Source organism: Pecten maximus, chromosome 10 (genome assembly GCF_902652985.1).
Source record: "Pecten maximus chromosome 10, xPecMax1.1, whole genome shotgun sequence".
NCBI classification, from domain to species: Eukaryota; Metazoa; Mollusca; class Bivalvia; order Pectinida; family Pectinidae; genus Pecten; species Pecten maximus.
The window spans coordinates 15507821-15531319 of NC_047024.1; the positions used below are offsets into that span (position 1 = coordinate 15507821).

Below are 23499 nucleotides of genomic sequence, written 5' to 3' on the forward strand. Positions count from 1 at the left end.
GAACTACAACCTGGACGTAATTGTTTTAAGAATGGTATTTAAAGTGTAGACTAAAGCTTAGCTGAAGTACAACAAATCGAGTCAGCAATAAAATGCTGTTGAAGGTTTCTTTTGAAGCTTAGGAATACAAACTAATGACATCAGAAGGGATTATTCACCGATGAGGGTTTATGAAATATGTAAATGGTTTTACCCGTTCGCTGGCATATATATTCTTCACGGAACCATAAGTATCTTGAAATTTGTATTCCACTTGAAGGGATATTCCGGATTTCATTCGATGCTTCTTATAAAATATGGAGAAAAAACATTAGAAACGATTGCAACCGATATATTTCACCAAAGCCTCCAATGTAGGGGCACATACTACCTTATCCTCCAAGTGCTTCCAGTCAACGACTGAACGCACGAAGAAGGAATTCTTGTATTGCTCATAGTTGTGTGCAGACACTGCGAGAGGCTTTGAATTTTTGATGACATTTCTTTCTGAACAATATTCGATGTGATGTAATTATCGAAATACTTAGCTTTGATGATATTTTTTATTCGTTTTTTGAGGTGTTCATCACGAGGTATATAGATGGCAGTATTCCCTCCGCCACTTCATACATGATTGTGACCTGTTGGGCACACCTGGTTTGAAGTGATGGTAGCTTCAGATCGTCCAACATCCATGTGACTCGCCCCTGTTCCCTTCTCTTATAGTCATTGGTAATAAATCTGGCTGCCAGTCTCTGCACTCTTTCAATTTTGTCTTTTTCGTTTTTGGTGAATGGGTCCAAAATTATGGCGCACGACGATTGGTAGTATTTTTGTGATGTTTAAGATGTGGATGTTCCATTTAAGGTCATCAGAAATTGTCAGTCCAAGATATGGGTTAATTTTCACGGGCTGGTCTTTGCTTGAATGTTCATAGCGTGACATTAATGTATATAACCTATGTCTCGCATATAACTTGCATGTTTTTATTTAATGTCGATGATGTAACACATTTCCGCGTTGAATTTCATTCCCGAATGATCTGATAAATTTGTTAGATTATGTAGGTCCTCTTGTAGCTGTTGGTGGTCGCTATTTGGTTTATTTCTCTGTAAAGGAGGCAGTCATCTGCAAAGAGTCGTGCTTTGGATTTTACAATCTGAAAGATCATTGATACGACAGGGGAATAAAAACGGTCCTAGTACTGTTCCATTGGGGACTCTCGCGAGGACTCTCCTTCAACTCTCATCTGACGCTGTGTCAAGAAAGTCGAGAGCCACTTTAGTAGATTTCCATTGATGCCGTATTGGTTCAGCTTGCGTAGGAGACTTTGGTGGGAAACAGTATTGAATCTCTTTGAGAAGTCGAGGATGACTATGTCGGTGTTTGTTTTTATTAAAAGATTTCAGAGATCGTCCATTTTGGCTGCTAGCTGTGTTTCGCAGGAGAATCTGGAACGAAATCCATGATTTAATGATGTTAATATATTGTTCTGCACTAGGTGGTCTAACATGTGTTTACATATGTGTTCTAACAACTAGCACGGTACTGATGTTAATGGTACCGGTCTGTAGATTTCTGCTGCATGACGGCCCCCTTTTTCTAAAGATGGAAGATATGTTTGCACTCAGCCAGTCAGATGGTAACAAGCCGGTGTTTAAAGAAGACTGAAATATTGCTGATAAACCTGGTGAATTTGTTCAGCGCAATCATTCATGACTCTGTTTGGGATGTTATCAGGTCAAGCCGCTTTAGATGAATTCACTTTACGTAGAAGCTTTGTTAGACCCTGTTTTGATAATTATATTTCCGATTTGGGATTTTGTTGTTTTGATCATTGATGGCATTGTGATTTAGTGAACACTGATTTGAACTGGTTCTATAGAATGTCTCCTTAACCTTTACTCTCAGTTGTTAATGTTCCTTTGTGTTCGAGTGGCGAGACTTCGATGTTGTATTGTCACTTTGATTTTATATATTTCCAGAATGACTTGTTGTTATTGTTCTCCAGGCCTCCTACGATAGTTTGGTTGATGTAATTCCGCTTTACTTTTCTCGGTTGTCGTTTGCATTCTTTCTGAACGCATCTGTAATGTATAACCGTTGTTTTCTTGTTAACATTTTTTTGGTGGTGTCGTTGACCCATTATCCATCTATTATAAGTCGGGAAGAAATTGGCTTAAGAGTACAAAGCAATTGACCGGGTTACTTTTGTATTAAAAGGTGATATGTTAGCCGGAGCGTAATTTGCTTGCAGATTATTGTTGGCGATTTCGATTTTCAAAAATTGTCTTAAGTATTGTATTTCCCTATTCAATAGATTAGAGAGTCAATTTCGACTCAATAATGCACACGTGCGGCTTGACAGTAAGTGTATTTCTACTTTATATTTATGTTTCTGATTCTGATCAGCAATTGAAGAAATCCATAACTGGACGACTTCAAAAATACATTAACAGCTATTGAATTGACACCATGAAGAACTGAAGTCAGCGAACCATGACGTCCTTAAAACATGTTATCATGAACTCACCGAGCTGTGAAGTCACTAAACCATGAAGTTTTGAGGTGATGACCATTGAAAACGTGGAACCATCAGTCACAGAACCAGAACTCATCGAGCTGTGAAGTCACACAGTCACAGAAGTCACTCAACCATAAAATCATTGAACCGCGACGTTCCCACTGAACCGTGATGTCAGTCTTTACAATAAAGACATGAAGACCAGTTCTTTATGAACTGCTGTTTATTTACTATGATGTTGATATCAAGTAGCAAAATACAATGTACAAAGTAAAAATGCGATGAATTCTCGTTAAGAAATACATTGTATGAATTATGAACGATGCAGAATTCGTAAAAAATAAAATAAATAAAATGAAAAAAAAATCTATACAATTACTACAGTTACTATGAAATTCACGAAAAAAACAGGCTTATCTACAAAAATAATTAAGCTCTTCGAAATATGAATGTATTCTTAATAAATACAATGTAGGCGGTTTCATGAAAAACAAGCAGTCACAAACGATCAAAATATCTAACTGGAATATCAAATGACATTTTAATAAACAAAACAATATATGAAGTATAAACAGTATGATTTACAGCACGTACAGGCGATGGGAGAGTTTACATACTTATGAAATCTCCAAGAACACTTACAGACCACCGACTTAGATATATCCAAGTCCATTTTATACAAGATTCCTATTCCAGTAAAATATCTTCCAACGTGAGAACCCCGGGTTTGTCAAACAGAGGCCATTCATAGAACTGATTTACTCCAAGCAGTCATAAATTTAGTTGCATTTTCATCGACGCCATGCATAGGATTTCTTTATTTCTGGATTCCTCAATTCATCAAAATGATAGATATTTTACTGGAATAGACTATAACTGAAGCTGCTCCTTCTGAATAACTAATAATACTTTATCAATGATAAACGTATACAAAAAATAAGGGTCCAAAAAGGGATTTTTTTACTCCTGTATAAAAGGTATAGAGGCAAGCATTAATATTTGCAATAGAATTCACACATTTAGATGGCATTTTTCAAACAGGTAGATGACCTCATTTCCACATTTCATTCATTATTCCATTACAACGTTTGTGTCATTTCTATAAAATTACACACCATACACCTACAAACTTTCAAACACGTGTCCACTAACATATCCTATCCTACTAGTAATGATATAATAATGTTTTTCATTGGTCAATAGCTATGGGTTATGGGTAATTTGGACCATACTGTCTGGGAAAACATAGTCTTCTAACTCAGCTAAGTAACGGTGTTTCTCATTGGTCAATAGCTATGGGTTATAGATCATTTGGACCATACTGTCTGGGAAAACATAGTCTTCCAACTCAGCTAAGTAACGGTGTTTCTCATTGGTCAATAGCTATGGGTTATAGATCATTTGGATCATACTGTCAAGGAAAGCATAGTTTACCATCTCAGCAATGTAACAAATTACTAAATGATTCTCATTGGTGAACAGTCATGGCTTACAGGTAATAAGATCGCAAAGATCAAGAATTACTAAGTACATAATCTACTACTTCAACAATGTAACAACGGCTTTCATTGGTCAACAGCCATGGGTTGCTGGTGATATTGACCATACACAACCTGTGTAACAACATTTATCTTCATATGAACGACAAATGCAGCATGTCTGGTAACTGAAACGTTTCACAAAATGTTTGATCGCTGGCCATGGTGCTACACTGTTTTTACATTCTCTCTTAGAGATGTTCTAATTCAGATTTATTTCAATAATCCCCTCCCCGATGTAAACAATATTACATTTATCCTCAAATAAGCCCCTCCCCATGTAAACAATATTACATTTATCCTCAAATAAGCCCCTCCCCCATATAAACAGTATTGCATTTATCCTCAAATAAGCCCCTCCCCATGTAAACAATATTACATTAATCCTCAAATAAGCCCCTCCCCCATGTAAACAATATTATATTTATCCTCAAATAAGCCCCTCCCCCATGTAAACAGTTTAGTACAAAAGATTGGGGACAGTCTATTTGGGGAACCATTTTCAGCTTACTGTTAGTATAATTAATGATTCTGGAAAAGGGAGCTTATTTGCTAGCAGAGATTTATTTGTAGACAGGGGCTTATTTGTAAACGGGCCTATTTGTAGACAGGGGCTTATTTGTAGGCAGGGTCTTATTTGTAGACAGGGGCTTATTTGCGGATAAATACAGTATAAATATGAAAGTGATATTGCTCCAACTCATGCTTATTATCTACTAACATATATCTGAAGTAGCAATCAATTTCCTATATCCTTGTGAGTTCAACATTAGCCATCTTAACACCATTGTAAATGGTAAGTCATTACAGGAACTCAAGCATTTATTTTTACAAAAAAAAGGAAGATATCATGATCGTAAGTCATAACTACAGAAATGAAAACAGCATCAACAACTTTGTTCTGTTCCAATTATTCGCTGTTAGACTCGCAGTCTCACTGAAAAGACATACCAGGTAGCTTTCCCCCCTTCATACTATATATAATATACATACAGGACATGTACACAGTCTCTAGGACATGTACACAGTCTCTATCTCACTCCAGCTTCACTTTTCAAATGAGATTAAATGCTGTCTAAGATGAAATCAAAATGTAATTGTTTTGAACCTTCGGGCTGTATAAAAAAAAAGAAAAGAAAAAAAAAGAAGAAAAAAAAGGAGTACATTTAAATCAGCTATAGTAATTAGAAAGAAACTCTATCCTTCCATTTGAAAAAGAATAATTACTAAATTATAACTTTAAAAGTTTAAAGTAAATCTAAATGAAGTAGGAATCCTTGATGACCGATACTGGATCCTGAGTAACAGAGTTCATTCCATCAGAAAAGTTTTTACCAGTTTCACATTAATTCTACACAAACTGGTAGTTTTCTCGGTTCACATTGAATTTTAGTCTCTTGGACACAGCTGCCTGCTCACCAGGGAGTACAAACAGGTGACGGTAATCCAGTTTATTAGGCCTCAGTAATCCACAGAGACGCCAGCCCAACAGATCCACCATATTCTTGAACATTCCACGACTATGAACAGAAATTTTCATATGATTATTATTTACATTGAATTTCATGAAATACAATCTACAATGATTCCTATTCCGAACACAAATGGATCTATCAGGACGGCTGACTAATACTCCCCACTCCACAATCATTCTGATTCCCACTCTATCCCAAACACAAATGGACCTGCCCCTAGGACAACTCACTAATACCCCAACTCCACAATCCACACTGATTCCTACGTACCCTGACCTGAACACAAATAGATCAGTCCCAAGGACAGCTGACTAATACTCCCCACTCCACAATCCACACTGGTTCCTACCCTACCCCAAACACAAATGGACCAGTCCCCAGGACGTCTGACTAATACCACAAACTCCACAATCCAGACTGGTTCCTTCCCTACCCCAAACACAAATGGACCAGTCCCCAGGACGGCTGACTTACACCACAAACTCCACAATCCACACTGGTTCCTACCCTACCCCAAACACAAATGGACCGGTCCCCAGGACGGCTGACTAATACTCCCCACTCCACAATCCACAATGGTTCCTACCCTACCCCAAACACAAATGGACCGGTCCCCAGGACGGCTGACTAATAATTCCCACTCCACAATCCACACTGGTTCCTACCCTACCCCAAACACAAATGGACCGGTCCCCAGGACGGCTGACTAATACTCCCCACTCCACAATCCACACTGGTTCCTACCCTACCCCAAACACTAATTGACCGGTCCCCAGGACGGCTGACTAATAATTCCCACTCCACAATCCACACTGGTTCCTACCCTACCCCAAACACAAATGGACCGGTCCCCAGGACGGCTGACTAATACTCCCCACTCCACAATCCACACTGGTTCCTACCCTACCCCAAACACTAATGGACCGGTCCCCAGGACGGCTGACTAATAATTCCCACTCCACAATCCACACTGGTTCCTACTCAGCTCTGACCACAAGAAGGGAGTGTAAAGTCTTCATGTGACTTAGCTTTAAATGCTGGGATTACATATGTGTTTAGGATATACTTACTGGAATGGGTTTTTTGTTTTGGCCTTTGCTCCGCCATGAAAACTATGGTGTGCGTGACCTGCATGGCTGTGGCCATGACCTTTCATGTCTGCATGATCTTGCATTTTTGCCTCCTTGTCGTGTAGGTATTCATATTTCACAAAGTTGATCCTCTCGTTAGTTGTCATTCCTAACCACACAATCTAAACAAAGGAACAGAATTAATTAAAATCTCTATAAATTTAAATCTCTCAATAGTCATTCCTAACCAGGCAATCTAAATAACGGTAGAGTTAATTAAAATCCCCAAAGATTCATAGAAACAAGAGGCCCATGGGCCTTAACGGTCACCTGATTTTTGAAATATTTCAGTAAATTTTAATGAAAGAATGAATTTCAAAACAAATAAAACAAGAGGCCCATGGGGCCTGTATCGCTCACCTGGTTGGATTTGACCAAATGTCAAAAATATCTCTATTTCCCCATTAGGCCCCGCCCCTTTGGCCCCTTGGGGGTCAGAGTCACCATTTATGCAAAATCTGTTCCCCTTCCCCCAAGAATGTTTCTTACTAAATTGGGTTCAAATCCATTCATAAATGTATGACTAGTAGCGATTTAAAGGAATTACCTCTATTTCCCATATGGGGCGCCGCCCCTTTGGCCCCTTGGGGGTCAGAGTAACCATTTATCCAAAATCTGTTCTCCTTCCCTGGAGGATGTTTCTGACCAAATTGGGTTCAAATCCATTCATAACTTTAGGACAAGTAGCGATTTTAAGGAATTGCCTCAATTTCCCCTATTGGGCCCCGCCCCTCAGGCCCCTTGGGGGTCAGAGTCACCATTTATGCAAAATCTGTTCCCCTTCCCCCAAGAATGTTTCTGACCAAATTGGATTAAAATCCATTCATAACTTTATGACTAGTAGCGATTTAAAGGAATTACCTCTATTTCCCCATTAGGCCCCGCCCCTTTGGCCCCTTGGGGGTCAGAGTCACCATTTATGCAAAATCTGTTCCCCTTCCCCCAAGAATGTTTCTTACTAAATTGGGTTCAAATCCATTCATAAATGTATGACTAGTAGCGATTTAAAGGAATTACCTCTATTTCCCATATGGGGCGCCGCCCCTTTGGCCCCTTGGGGGTCAGAGTAACCATTTATGCAAAATCTCTTCCCCTTCCCTGAAGGATGTTTCTGACCAAATTGGGTTCAAATCCATTCATAACTTTATGACTAGTAGCGATTTGAAGATATTACCTCTATTTCCCCATTAGGCCCCGCCCCTTTGGCCCCTTCGGGGTCAGAGTAACCATTTATGCAAAATCTGTTCCCCTTCCCCAAAGGATGTTTCTGACCAAATTGGGTTCAAATCCATTCATAAGTTTATGACAAGTAGCGATTTAAAGGAATTACTTCTATTTCCCCTATTGGGACCCGCCCCTTTGGCTCCTCGGGGGTCAGAGTCACCATTTATGCAAAATCTGTTCCCCTTCCCCCAAGAATGTTTCTGACCAAATTGGGTTCAAATCCATTCATAACTTTATGACAAGTAGCGATTTTAAGGAATTGCCTCAATTTCCCCTATTGGGCCCCGCCCCTCAGGCCCCTTGGGGGTCAGAGTCACCATTTATGCAAAATCTGTTCCCCTTCCCCAAAGAATGTTTCTGACCAAATTGGATTAAAATCCATTCATAACTTTATGACTAGTAGCGATTTAAAGGAATTACCTCTATTTCCCCATTAGGCCCCGCCCCTTTGGCCCCTTGGGGGTCAGAGTCACCATTTATGCAAAATCTGTTCCCCTTCCCCCAAGAATGTTTCTTACTAAATTGGGTTCAAATCCATTCATAAATGTATGACTAGTAGCGATTTAAAGGAATTACCTCTATTTCCAATATGGGGCGCCGCCCCTTTGGCCCCTTGGGTGTCAGAGTAACCATTTATCCAAAATCTGTTCCCCTTCCCTGGAGGATGTTTCTGACTAAATTGGGTTCAAATCCATTCATAACTTTATGACAAGTAGCGATTTTAAGGAATTGCCTCAATTTCCCCTATTGGGCCCCGCCCCTCAGGCCCCTTGGGGGTCAGAGTCACCATTTATGCAAAATCTGTTCCCCTTCCCCCAAGAATGTTTCTGACCAAATTGGGTTCAAATCCATTCATAACTTTATGACTAGTAGCGATTTAAAGGAATTACTTCTATTTCCCCTATTGGGACCCGCCCCTTTGGCTCCTCGGGGGTCAGAGTCACCATTTATTCAAAATCTGTTCCCCTTCCCCCAAGAATGTTTCTGACCAAATTGGGTTGAAATCCATTCATAACTTTATGACTAGTAGCGATTTGAAGGAATTACCTCTATTTCCCCATTAGGCCCAGCCCCTTTGGCCCCTTGGGGGTCAGAGTAACCATTTATGCAAAATATGTTCCCCTTCCCTGAAGGATGTTTCTGACCAAATTGGGTTCAAATCCATTCATAACTTTATGACTAGTAGCGATTTGAAGATATTACCTCTATTTCCCCATTAGGCCCCGCCCCTTTGGCCCCTTCGGGGTCAGAGTAACCATTTATGCAAAATCTGTTCCCCTTCCGCAAAGGATGTTTCTGACCAAATTGAATTAAAATCCATTCATAACTTGATGACTAGTAGCGATTTAAAGGAATAACCTCTATTTCCCCATTAGGCCCCGCCCCTTTGGCCCCTTGGGGGTCAGAGTCACCATTTATGCAAAATCTGTTCCCCTTCCCCCAAGAATGTTTCTGACCAAATTGGGTTCAAATCCATTCATAACTTTATGACTAGTAGCGATTTAAAGGAATTGCCTCAATTTCCCCTATTGGGCCCCGCCCCTCAGGCCCCTTGGGGGTCAGAGTCACCATTTATGCAAAATCTGATCCCCTTCTGCCAAGGATGTTTCTGACTAAATTTGGTCAAAATCCAATAAGAACTTTTTGACTAGTAGCGATTTGAAGCAAATGTTGACGGACGACGGACGACGGACGACAGACGACGGGACGACAGACGACGGACGCCGCGCCATGACATAAGCTCACCGGACCTTCGGTCCAGGTGAGCTAACAAATGATAGTCAAAAATGTGATTTCCCTATAACTATAGTAAAGTTTATCCCCTCCCATGGGGCAAACGCGAGACCCCAGGGCTAGGAAATTCACAATTATGGTAAAGCACCTTAAGACCCTTCAATCTGTGAAGAGTATTTGATTCTAACATATCTGAGAGTAGAGAAGAAGATATTTGAAATTTTAGTCAATTTGACCCTTTTTGGCCCCGCCCACCAGCCCCTGGGGGTCAACCAGGGCCAACATGTACATACCATCAAACTGTTATCCTATGCTGATAATTTGAACCAAGTTAGAATAAATTCCAATAGAAATCCAACAAATAATAGTCAAAAATGTGATTTCCCTATATAAACTATAGTAAAGTTTACCCCCTACCCAGGGGCAAACGTGAGACCCCAGGGTCATGAAATTCACAATTTTGGTAAAGCACCTTAAGAGCCTTCCATCTATGAAGAGTATTTGATTCTAATATATCTGAGAGTAGAGAAGAAGATTTTTGAAATTTCAGTCAATTTGACCCTTTTTGGCCCCGCCCACCAGCCCCTGGGGGTCAACCAGGGCCAACATGTACATACCATCAAAGTGTCATCCCATGCTGATAATTTGAACCAAGTTAGAATGAATTCCAATAGATATCCAACAAATAATAGTCAAAAATGTGATTTCCCTATATAAACTATAGTAAAGTTTACCCTCTCCCCAGGGGCAAACGTGAGACCCCAGGGTCATGAAATTCACAATTTTGGTAAAGCACCTTAAGACCCTTCCATCTATGAAAAGTATTTGATTCTACCATATCTGAGAGTAGAGAAGAAGATTTTTGAAATTTTAGTCAATTTGACCCTTTGTGGCCCCGCCCCTCAGGCCCCTGGGGGGTGGGGACCATATAATTCACAATTTTGGTTCACTCTCAGCCATGGAAGCTTCCTGTAAAATTTCATTGAATTTAGTTCAGCAGTTTTTAAGAAGAAGTTGAAAATGTAAATTGTTTACGACGCACGACGCCGGACAAAAGGCGATTGCAATAGGTCAACTGAGACTTCGTCTCAGGTGACCTAAAAATCAAAGACACTATAAAACGATAATATTTGTTTTTCCAACTTCGTTGGTCAAGTCGCAACAGAAAAATATTTGATTCTTTTTTTTTTTTCATACATTTTTTTCCCCGCAGAAATGTCCTAATAAAAACAGGCTCTGACCTGATACATCTGACAGGACAGCAGAATGCCAACCCACAACATGTGGCCAACTGAGTTGATAGCAATCCAAGCTACCCACGGCGACGCCTTAACGATTTTATAAATAATTCCTGTAATGCCGTCAACGTAGATATCAAATGGACACACATGATTCCAGTCTACAAAGAAAAGAAAAGATGTTAATGTGCTTTGAATGTGCTTTGAATTAGTCGCCCCCCATCCCCCCAAATTGATAGCTCACTGCAAAAGAGCCATCCCCATCCCCAACCACACCCACCCCACCCCGCCCCGCCCCGCCCCGCCCCCACCTTGAATAGATAGCTCACTATATAAGAGTTGTCCCCATCTATATCCCTCCCAAATAGTGTGCCCCCACAAGAGTTTTCTTTAAAGGTATAGAAATTTAAGAGATTAATTAACGGTGGGTATCCCAACAATATCAATTAATCTGATTAGTTCAATATCTGCAATATAATATACAAAATGTTAATATGATGTCATCCTGTGATGTTTCAAAAATACAGGGAATTAATATTGATACTTATCATGAAATTTTTAAGGAAATTTGATCTATACAAACACTCTAAACTAATAGATAAAATCACAACAGCTAAACTTAAAAAAATTACAACAAATAACAAATCTGATCTCTTAACTTACAAATTAAATCACTATTCTTGGATTTGGTCTATAAACTATTAAATACAACCACTAAGACTTGCAAATTTAATGGCTGTAATTTGATGTCTGTACTTACAAATTTGGCAGCCATGGAAGCACCAACATATCATCCCGAACAAGAAAATCAAGTATCCAATGAAATACTTGTGGTTGTCCACACCTGAGGCAAATAAAACTCACATATCTATAATAATTCCACAGTAAAACTCACATATCTATAATAATTCCACAGTAAAACTCGCATTTCTATAATAACCACAGAACGAGTTTACCGTTCTCAACTTTAAAGTTACTGTACATAGCATGATTTGTCCACAGGAGGCAAACTCAATGAAAAATGGCTTTTATTTTGGATATTTAATATTTCGTTTTAAGAAGCTGAACTGATTGATTTATTCAACTACCACAAGATTTTTTTAAGAATACATTTGAATTTCTTTTTTTTTTTAATGAGCTATTCTTGACAGTTTTATGATACAGAATACTGTGCTTTATTATTTCATGAAAAACCTCTGGGTAGTTGAGTAATACTGTTTCACTGTTCATTGACTAAAAAGGAAACAATCCAAAATAAAACCTATTTTCATTGAGTTAGCCCCATGACATCAAACCAGAAAAAAATGTCCATGCCTAAATCCTCAAACTTATACTATCTAAGTTTTTTTCTTACAGAACAGAATTTTTATGATATAAGCACAGTTTTTATTCATTTTGACAAATAAAAGCCTTTGATAATTTTGCTTCCACTACCTACGATATTATTTACATATCTTGCTGAAGGACACAACCATGACAGCAGAGACTGGCTTGTTTCTCAGCTTCCCGAGAAACACAAACCGACACGGAGAGGGAGCATTGAACCATGTACCTTAGACCTTCACCTGAGATTATGTGGCCGACGTTCTTACCGACCGAGCTATCGTGGCCCCTAGGTGTTCTCTTTGAACTTTTTCAAGGGTCTCCATGTAATCTATATTTCTGTTCATAGTTTGCACTTGTTTTGTCGATTTTGAGTTGGAATTATGGTTTCTTTATCATTTAAGCATTGATGTCATTTTTTTTAGTTTCATCGGGGTATGAAACAAATTTTGTTTGCAAACTGTATGAATCCGCGTGGCGGTTTCTTACAGAAGTTTGCAAACAAAATTTGTTTCATACCCCGATGAAACTAAAAAAAAATTGACATCAACGTTTATAATTAATTTTTGAAAATGATTTTCTAATTCAAAACATGTTTTATGTACAATTTTACTGGTTTTAAATGGGATTCTTTTTCTCAAATCAATACGCAACGTCAATTGTCGTATTGTGACATCACATTTTTCGCGCCATTCTCAGAATTTCTTTCATAGAAGAATGAAAAGAATTTTTCGACCAATCACATTTGAGTATTTACCATGAAAACAAAGAAAAATTTATCATTTAAGCACTGATGTCAATTATTTTTAGTTTCATTGGGGTATGAAAACAATTCTGTTTGCAAACTGTGTGAATCTGCATACCCCTATACGTGTATATATATATACCCTATGAAACAAAAAATAATTGACGTCAACGCTTATAATCAATTTTTGAAATTGATTTTTAAAATTTAAACATGTTTTATGTATAATTTAACTGATTTTATACAGGATTCTTTTTCACAAATAGATACGTAATGTCAATGGCCGTATTGTGATGTCACATTTTTCACGCCATTTTCAGATCGTTTTTTCATGGAGGCACGTAAAAACTCAACCATTTAGAAAGCCGCATTCTGCGTACAAAGAATGGAATATTGATTATTTACAAACAATCAAATATTATTTATTATTACGTAAGACATAAATGCTGAAGTTTATACTGACCTACACAGTTGTCTATCCAAGGACAGTGGTGGTCCATTTTCGCCACACATTTGTTGCATGTATTACAATGTTTGGACCGGATAGGGCGGTGTATAAGACAGGTGCTACAAAACTGGTTCAATGACAAGGTCTGGTCCTCAGCTAGTTCTAGAATTACCTGTAGAAAACAGAACATAGGTGTATCAGACAGGTGTACCAGACAGGTGTATCAGACAGGTGTATCTGACAGGTGTATCATACAGGTGTATCAGACAGGTGTATCTGACAGGTGTATCAGACAGGTGTATCTGACAGGTGTGTCTGACAGGTGTGTCAGACAGGTGTATCATACAGGTGTATCATACAGGTGTATCTGACAGGTGTATCTGACAGGTGTATCAGACAGGTGTATCATACAGGTGTATCAGACAGGTGTGTCTGACAGGTGTGTCAGACAGGTGTATCATACAGGTGTATCATACAGGTGTATCTGACAGGTGTATCAGACCGGTGTATCTGACAGGTGTATCAGACAGGTGTATCTGACAGGTATATCAGACAGGTGTATCAGACAGGTGTATCTGACAGGTGTATCATACAGGTGTATCTGACAGGTGTATCTGACAGGTGTATCTGACAGGTGTATCAGACAGGTGTATCTGACAGGTGTATCTGACAGGTGTATCTGACAGGTGTATCTGACAGGTGTATCTGACAGGTGTATCATACAGGTGTATCATACAGGTGTATCAGACAGGTGTATCTGACAGGTGTATCAGACAGGTGTGTCTGACAGGTGTGTCTGACAGGTGTGTCTGACAGGTGTGTCAGACAGGTGTATCATACAGGTGTATCAGACAGGTGTATCTGACAGGTGTATCTGACAGGTGTATCAGACCGGTGTATCTGACCGGTGTATCTGACAGGTGTATCTGACAGGTGTATCTGACAGGTGTATCAGACCGGTGTATCAGACTGGTGTATCTGACAGGTGTATCTGACAGGTGTATCTGACAGGTGCGGGTCTCGTCCTCCACTCTGCCTAGAATTACCTGTAACTGTTTAAGCAGGACAGAGAGATGGAGAGATGGAGAGATGGGCAGATGGACAGATGGACAGCCAGACAAATGGACAAACAGCAGATAATTTTATTCCACGGTCTAACTAGCAACATCCAATGAACATGTATCTGTACTAAGTAACATACCTTAACCTTGTCGGTACGGTCAGTTTCAATGTAACCTGGGTCAGTTCGCCAGGCCTTCCAGAAGTTATAAGTCAGCAGTAGGGTGTTCAGCGTAAACAAGATATTCTTCTCCGTACTCTGTATATCTGGGAAGCGGTCAAGGATTATAAGTCTGCTAGATTTCCAGAAGATTTCACTCTCCTACAGAAATATTTGATAGCTGCAGATATATGACAGCTCTGGTATGAAAAGTTTAATTAAAATGATACACTCTCCAACAGGAGAGATTTGATAGCTGTAGCTTAAAAGGTAATTTATTCTGTTGAGTTTCGGTCAACTCTGCTGTAAATGAGGGTACGTGCTGTAAATGTTTATATGTACCAGCCCTAACTCTATACTCCCCAGGGACCCCAGACTGATCATTGTACCGACCAATCTTACACAAACTGAGACCGATCATTGTACAGACTACTCTCACACTAACTGTGTGGTCGACTCCATACGAAGGATACAGGGCACCAGATAGGCAAACCAGGTGTAGTACATCCATAACTTGGTGGCCAGGTAGATACTGATGGGCATCACCACCATCATTTTGTCATCAAAGAAGAAGCTGAAAAATAAACAATAATTTGTGATATAAAATATTGGCTATCTTCTGTTATCCTTTCAATTTTAATTTCCATGCCTATCTTTAACTTTTAGTTGCAATTTTCAAACTCATGACCAAACAATCTTTGTCCATTACCAGTCCCCACAAAGGGAAATAACTCTCTACCATGACCAAACAATACATGTCCCATAACAGAGCCCACAAAGGGGAATAACTCTCTAACTAGAACACTGACACGTCAGAAAGGGCCCCGCTATGTGTCTGACCCTTCAGGGTAAATGTAATAATTATTGTCAGTGTTTTTCCTGCCTATATAACTGGGTGCGCCAAACGACCCCATTCTCAATGCGTTTTAGCCTGATTTTTTCCCAAAATCAACTCGAAAATTCCCAATAATTTCAACCAATCAGAAACCTCCATTTGTTCCCATGGCAACAGACGGTTTCATAAGTGGTACCATTGTGTTTGGCTTCCCTAAAAACCACTATGTACCAATTTTCACCGAAATCGAACAATATAGAAATTTCAACCAATCAGAAACCTCCATTTGTTACCATGGCAACAGACGGTTTTGTAAGTGGTACCAATTTTCACCGAAATCCTTCAACTCTCGTCAATAATTTGGCGCAAAAGAAAAAAACGGACAGACGGACGGACAGACAGACAGACAACCTGATTACTATAGGGCACCACATCTTCGATGCGGGGCCCTAATAAACCAGGTTATTTATTAAACAAAATTACAGTTAACCTGGTTATTGCTACAAATTAAAATCAATCAGGTTATAAGATTAACCAGGTTATAAGTACAAACTTCAATGGGAAATTTATATAATTAACCAGGTTATTAGTACAAACTACAATAAGTTATATAATATTATATTCAACTTAGGTTATTAGTATAGGAGCAGTTGATGGTGATATCACGTCGGAAAACTAAGTAAGCACAAACATTTCATGTTATTAGATGATTTGTGCTGAATAAAGCCTTTTGAATAATGATAGGATTACATTCCTTTTCTGAAAAAAAAAGTAAATGACAATTTTAGACCTTTTAAATCCTTCAAACGAATTTAAATTGTTGAAGCAATCAAAGTTTCCAATTGAGAACAAGATCCTTCATTGATAAGAAAATGTCAAAATTGTTTTGACTGCTAAAATCTAAAAGGGTCGATTACCTGGCATTTTGAAGCCGACCCAGGATGACCTTGACCGTTGACCTTTGAACTTGAGACCTTGAACTATGAGTTTGATCATTCTGTCAGTTAACTCTTGGTTTATTTCTTGACAACTTTGCATAATCGAATAGTGAACAGTTAAAAACAACAAAGATCCAGTATTTTCATGTTAATGTTAAAATCCAATATGGCCGCCTAACAGCCATTTTGAATCCGATTTGCATGAAATACTACACATCTGATCTAGGATGCATGAGGAATCATCAGTTCCAATTTGATACAAATCCTTCATCTCCTTCAATCATTTTTGTGCAGAAGAAAAAAAACGGACAGACGGATGGACAGACAGACGGCCGGACAGACGGACGGACGGACGGACGGACAACCTGATTACTATAGGGCACCCGCATCTCTCGATGCGGGGCCCTAATTACCACACAATACCTGTCCCTTACCAGCCCCCACAGAGGGCTATAACTCTGTCTAATGTTATGTACATGACATTACTGGTCTTTAGAAATCATATTATTTTAATTAAGTTGGTTTATGATTTAAAGAAAGATAATTCAAATTCCGGATATTTTTATGTTTTCTAATTTTGTTTTATTAGTTTATACTTGATCCGGATTCTCCGAATCCGTTTTGCGAGTTAGTTGGAAAGAAGAATAAAAGATGGAAGCTGTTTACAAAGGATTCTCCTGTTTTATAGTACATTTTAGATAATTCCCTCACAGCCAAGCATAAACATTACATGGTGGAGAATCCTCAGGTCATCTTAAGCGAATATGTAAGGTAAATGTAGGTTATGGACAAGTGTATCGTTTTCACCGACTCGAGATTTGCCGGTGCTCGTTTGGGCGAGTTGATTCTAAAAGTTTCCCGGGGTTCGACGCTTGGGGACCACGCACGATTTTTACGGGATTTTGACCACTCTGGATATGAACTATATGTTATATGTGCTGGTATTAACGATATTCCGGACAATATTGCGGATTATTCAGACAACAACAAAAATACTAAATACAACAACATCATTTTGACAATTTTGGACATTGAACGTGAAATTCTAAATCGTAATCCTACTGCTCGCGTATTATTTGGCACCATTCCTCCAAAAGATCTCCAAAACTCGATCAGAAAGTACCCTCATAAATCATGTTTGACTCCATCAGCAGTATGTGTAAGATATCAAAAGCAATTTGAGGACTTTGTCATGAAATTGAACACTTTCATTTGTAATTTTAATAACACACACACAAGATCACACTTGGCCCTCCATACAGATCTTCGCATCCATAGATCACGTGGGAGGATTTCACAATTTTCTTACTTTAAACTGTATGATGGCCTACACCCACGCCGCAGCCTGTTAACAGTATGGCAGGAGAAAATAGTCCATGTGTGTCAGGAGCTAGTTCAATAAATTAACATTTTGTGTTGTGTTTACTTAATTAACAGCTGACTAGTAATTTTCATATATATATAATGTCGAAAGCCCACCGGCCGACATTCTTGTACTAATTATTCATTTATTGACATTATTGAATTTGTTCAATATATTGTTAATTTGCTTGTGGACATTTGTCGAAAGCCATGCATGCACCGGCCGACTTGTATATTGTGTTTATTTTGTGTCGAAAGCCCACCGGCCGACATATATTTATTATTTTGTGGACATATGTCGAAAGCCCACTGGCCGACTTATATATTGTGTTTATTTTGTGTCGAAAGCCCACCGGCCGACATATATTGATTATTTTGTGGACATATGTCGAAAGCCCATTGGCCGACTTATATATTGTGTTTATTTTGTGTCGAAAGCCCACCGGCCGACTGATATATTGTGATTATTTTGTGTCGAAAGCCCACCAGCCAACATTGTCATGCTGGGTATTGCCATAACATTATTGTTATAGTCTGTCGAAAGCCCACAGGCCGACAAAGTGCACTATATCATGCTATGAATGTAACACCAGTGACAGTGGCTGCGGACCCTGATGAAACATCTTTACAAATTCTTTCGGATAGCTTTTTGGAACTGAACACAAATTTTGTTACACCCTGTTATAATCAACGCCAACCAACTATACATGAAAGTACTCCAATACCACTTTTAAACTTGGAATATGATATTACTTTTCCAAGCCTTCCAGAATTTTCTCTAGATTCACTACAGCATGATTTAGAGTCATGTACAGATTCTACTCTAGAGTTTTCTATAGATTCATTGAATGTTAGGTCAGGTGATCATTTTACCACTGAGACTGTCACCACCGACACTTCATCAATAACAAATTCAGTAGAGACATCAATTAAGACCATACCTTCAGAACATTTAGAAGTTAATTTGCCTGTGGACATTTGTGAAATGGCTAAATCAATTACATGTAGTTGTCAAAAATTTTCGGGGTACCCACATGAAAATGGAGATAAATTTATAAATGAATTCAATTCATATGCAACTTTAATCAATGTGGACTCTGTAAATACATCAAGGAAAATAGCAGCATTTCACCTACATCTGCAGGGACCTGCCTTGACCTGGTTTAATACATTAGACAGTGCCCACAAACAATCATGGGACAATCTTTTGGGTGCGTTCAAAGAGAGATTCCTGACACTAGATTGGCAGAGCCCACGCATGATGGTGGAGAGCACCAACTTTCAGGGACTGTCTCTTATTTCTGGCCAGCCTTTGGAGGACTTTTACTGTCAACTCCTTGAAAAAGGTAACTTGATTGGAAAACCCGATTTTGAAGTGCTCTCCAAATTTATAAGTGGCTTGCCCCATGAGCTTGCCTTCTTTGTTCGTGCAGGATGTCCACGCAACATTGATGCAGCCCTGTCATCGGCGAAGATGGGTGAAACCTGTGGGTACAGGAAACATGATGTCCCTTCATCACCCACCGAAAAAATATGTGCTGCGGTCAAACCCAGGGATGATGACATCAATGATCTCAAAACCCAGGTACAAGCATTAACAGACTTGGTCAAAGACTTTGCTGTTGGCCAAGCCAAAGGTACAGGAACAACATCATACAGGCCCAGACAGTCGCAGCACAAAACATCCTTTCAGCAACAACCCTGGCAAAATCAAGCACCACACCAGAGTCAAGCACATCAGGGTCAACATTATGCACATCAGGGTCAACATCAAGTACATCGGGGTCAACATCAATCACATCAGGGTCAACATCAAGCACATCCGGGTCAACATCAACCAAATCAGGGTCAACATCAAGCACACCAGGGTCAACATCTACCACACCAGAGAAGAGTTGAGTGTTTTGCTTGTTTTGGTGAAGGTCACACTAAACGGACGTGTTACTGGAATGGAGTAGGGGAATCAACACCTTCTCTTCAGTGCCAGCTTTGCTTTCAGTATGGACACAGAGCACTTGCCTGCCTTATGTTTGTTACACGGGGACAGGGAAACCTGCAAGACCTGACGGGAACACACCCCAGCCCGCCGGGAACAGCTATGTAAATGGTTTGGGGTCTGAGAAGAAAAATAGTAACTTTATATACATGCCTGTTACAGTACATACTTTGAAATTAGCAGCGCTCATCGACTCAGGGAGTTCAATCAACGTTGTAAGCAACAAACTCTTTGAGGCTCTTCCAAATCATGCTAAATTTAATTTTCAACCAACACCTGATGACAAAATTATTTTGGCAAACAACCAGTCAGTGTCAATCTTCGGTACTGTAATCCTCAAGATACAAGTCCAAAACAAGGTACATAATGTGCTTGCTCATATCTTGCCACATACTTCACATCCGTTGATTCTGGGATCTTGCTATTTAAGAGAAAAAGGTGTTATTCTCAACTTTGCGGACAATTCATATAGCTTTCCATCAACACGTGTGAGATGCATGGAGCGCACCATCATCCAGCCAAATTCTGAAGTAGTAATATGGGGACAGTTACCAGTCCAAGCCTTATATGGATGTCAAGGAATGTGTACTAGTAGCTCATACAGTGCTCACAATCACCTTCTTGTAGCCAAGACCCTTGTTACAGTTTCACAACAGAACACTGTTCCAGTAAAGCTTTTGAACCCAACATCATCGCCTATCACTATTTTTAAGGGCAAGCCAATCGCACATTTTGACCACGTTTCTTCTGAGGATGAAGTTTCCGATGTCGATGACAAAGTTGTGCAAAACATTCAACTTTCAACATCATCGACTGATACAGATACTCAATGTAATTATTCCGAGGCCAGATTTCAAGAAAATTTTAATCTTTCAGACCATCTGTCATCAATACAAAAGGAACAGATGAGAACATTGCTATCAAACCACAAGGATTTGTTTGTGACTTCAGACAATCCTGGATTAGGTTTCACCAAGGTTGTTCAACACAAGATTCTTTTGAAACCGGATGTAAAACCTAAACACCAAAGACCATATCGGTTACCTCCTGATAAGCGAGAAGTTCTTCGTCATCAGTTGGATGAACTCCTTGAACAAGGGATCATTGTACCAGTCAGCGAGGCTGAAGAAATTATCATCACAAGTCCTGTTGTGTTGGTCACTAAGAGAGCACATACAAGTCAGCCAAAACAGCCAATCACAAGACAGTCTAGTTTATCTCAATTCAGGTTTTGTGTTGACTTTCGATATTTAAATTCTCAAACGCAGCCATTTCAATACGAGATTCCGAATCTACAAGAACTAACCGAGTCGTTCTCAAATCAAACTCCTCGATACTTTACTTCAATAGATTTGAGTTCAGGATTTTTTCAAATGCCTATCGACGTTGACAGTTCTAAATATACAGCTTTCAATACATGTTTTGGAACCTTCAAGTTTCATCGCCTTCCCATGGGTCTCAGTTCAGCACCGAGTACATTTCAATTACTCATGGATAAAGTACTGAGGGGATTAACATTTAAGTCATGTTTATGTTATCTTGATGACATTTTGATAACATCTGCAACCTTTGATCAACATTTGAAGGACATATCAGAGGTATTTCAGAGACTACAGTCTTCAGGACTCAAATTAGGACCAAGGAAATGTTCCTTTGCAGAAGAGTCTTGTGTGTTTCTAGGTCACCACATTTCCAAGGACGGGATTTCACCACCTCCAGAAAGAGTTCAAGCAATCAGAGATCTCCCTACACCGACGGACCTCAAAGGGTTGCGTAGACTTCTAGGCATGTTCAATTGGTTTCGGAAATTCATTCCACAATATAGTTCTGTTGCTGAACCTTTACTTCGCCTGACCAGGAAGGGGATCTCTTTCCGGTGGACAGCATTACAAGAAGAGGCATTGCAACGGTTGAAGGACTTACTAGTACATTCTGAAGTACTCGCCTTTCCAAACTATGATATCCCTTTCCACCTGGCAGTTGATACATCTTCACATGGCATTGGATACATGTTGTACCAGTGTTATCCCTGTGAGTCCGGAAATAAATCGGATGTCGTACAACGTGTTGTACGTTTTGGTTCCAAATCACTGAGTCGATATCAGCGTTCGTACGGTCCTACAAAGCTAGAACTTTTAGGAATGGTTACGGCAGTATTAGATTGCAAGTCCTATGTCCAAGGTCGTCACTTCTTTGTTGAATGTGACCATCAGGCTTTGCGGCCTCTGTTTCAGAAACAGATGAGAGGAGCCATATATGAAAGATGGGTCGCCATCCTCCAACAGTTCAACTTCAAGCTAGAGTATAAGCCAGCGGCTGAAATGATTGTACCAGATGCATTGTCTCGCTGTATTGAGTACAACCCACGTGATCCCATTCAAAGCCCTGTTGAGGACGATCCTTTCTTTCCGTATGCAGATGACAACACAGGACATATTCAACTACCTGGAGGACATCATCTTAAAGATCTCGTCGGAGTTGCATCATCTGATTTCCACTCGCTTGACGAGGTGAACAATATTCGGTCTATTCAACCTCATTTACAGGTTCCTGTTGTTCACTCTAAGTCTGGTAACGTTCTTTCTCATGATGAGGATGACGGATATGACGGTTATTCCGAAGACAAACATCATGCTCGGAGTAACAGAAGGCGAAAGACTCGTCACATCAGACATCCTTCGTTTTTACGGAAGGATCCCGTGTTTTATGGTTCAGAGGACAAATCTGACATTAGAGGCCACACTCACAATGACAAGAACAAAATTTCTGTTCCGGTTGACAGTCAAACAGGAAAAATGAAGAAGCAGATTGATTGTGAGTTTAGCAAGAAAGATTCAACATCAGAAATAATATCTACTTCTGAAGACAATATATTCATGGCAACTACTCAGAACCCATCTGTTGAGCCCACCGGCCACAGTTCAAATGATCGAAATCATGAAGCTTCTAAACAAGCCACCGTCGCCCCGGAAACTTACAAGAATGAAAACAGCGAAGTTCCTACTCGACCTATATCTGCTCCAAGGCCAATACGAACTGTCCGAAAACCAGTTAGATTTCGTGATGTGGACCACATCAACCCGTCCGACGTCTCGTGTACCAGTAGTGCCTCTGGAAAGGTACAGAGAATTTTGGCTAAGAGACAGAATGGTAGAACTTTTGAGTACCTTGTACATATGAAGGGAGAACCAGCGCAGAACGCAATTTGGCTTCCTTTGCGTGACTTGGCTAGCAATGCTAGGCAAGGACTTAAGCGACGCCCTCCGCCGCTCATTTAGAAATATATAGATTAAAGGATAATCAGTATTAACGTTCTTAACTGAACAATACATGTACGAGTTACTTTTGATACATACATTCCATTTTATAATACATGTTTACATAATGATGTTGTATGTAGTACATAATGCCATACTGTTGAATTAGTATTTTGACTATCATCATATATTTCATGTTTAATTAGTATTTTGACTATCATCATATATTTCATTCATCTTATTATTGATGAATGTTTTGAAAATATTATATTTCTACTAGCCATGGTTGTTATGATAGTATTTTGATGTCGAATTTTCTCGCACAAAAGTTGAGTTGTATTACTATACAAGTCATACTAGATTTTCTAGTCAGGACATAGTTTGTATTTGTATTATCACACTAGGGATACTAGATTTTTGTATTACTATACTAGTCACACTAGATTCTCTAGTCAGGACATAGTTTGTATTTATATTATCACTAGTGATACTAAGTTTGTATTCTATTATCACACTAGTGAAACTAGATTTTTG

The 23499-nt window shown here is 39.4% G+C and overlaps 1 protein-coding gene across 1 annotated transcript in view; it reads right to left on the reverse strand.

Annotated features, from left to right (window-relative positions):
- Positions 1-4389: 4389 nt before the first annotated feature.
- Positions 4390-23499, reverse strand: part of LOC117335589 (palmitoyltransferase ZDHHC17-like) — a 35679-nt gene continuing 16569 nt past the window's right edge. The window contains exons 10-16 of the mRNA XM_033895683.1: positions 15051-15151; positions 14560-14684; positions 13374-13530; positions 11603-11686; positions 10846-11003; positions 6587-6768; positions 4390-5561 (exon numbers count right to left, since the gene is read on the reverse strand). Of these exons, the coding sequence (XP_033751574.1) occupies positions 5393-5561; positions 6587-6768; positions 10846-11003; positions 11603-11686; positions 13374-13530; positions 14560-14684; positions 15051-15151 (976 nt within the window). The 3' untranslated portion in view covers positions 4390-5392. The remainder of the gene's footprint in view (positions 5562-6586; positions 6769-10845; positions 11004-11602; positions 11687-13373; positions 13531-14559; positions 14685-15050; positions 15152-23499) is intronic.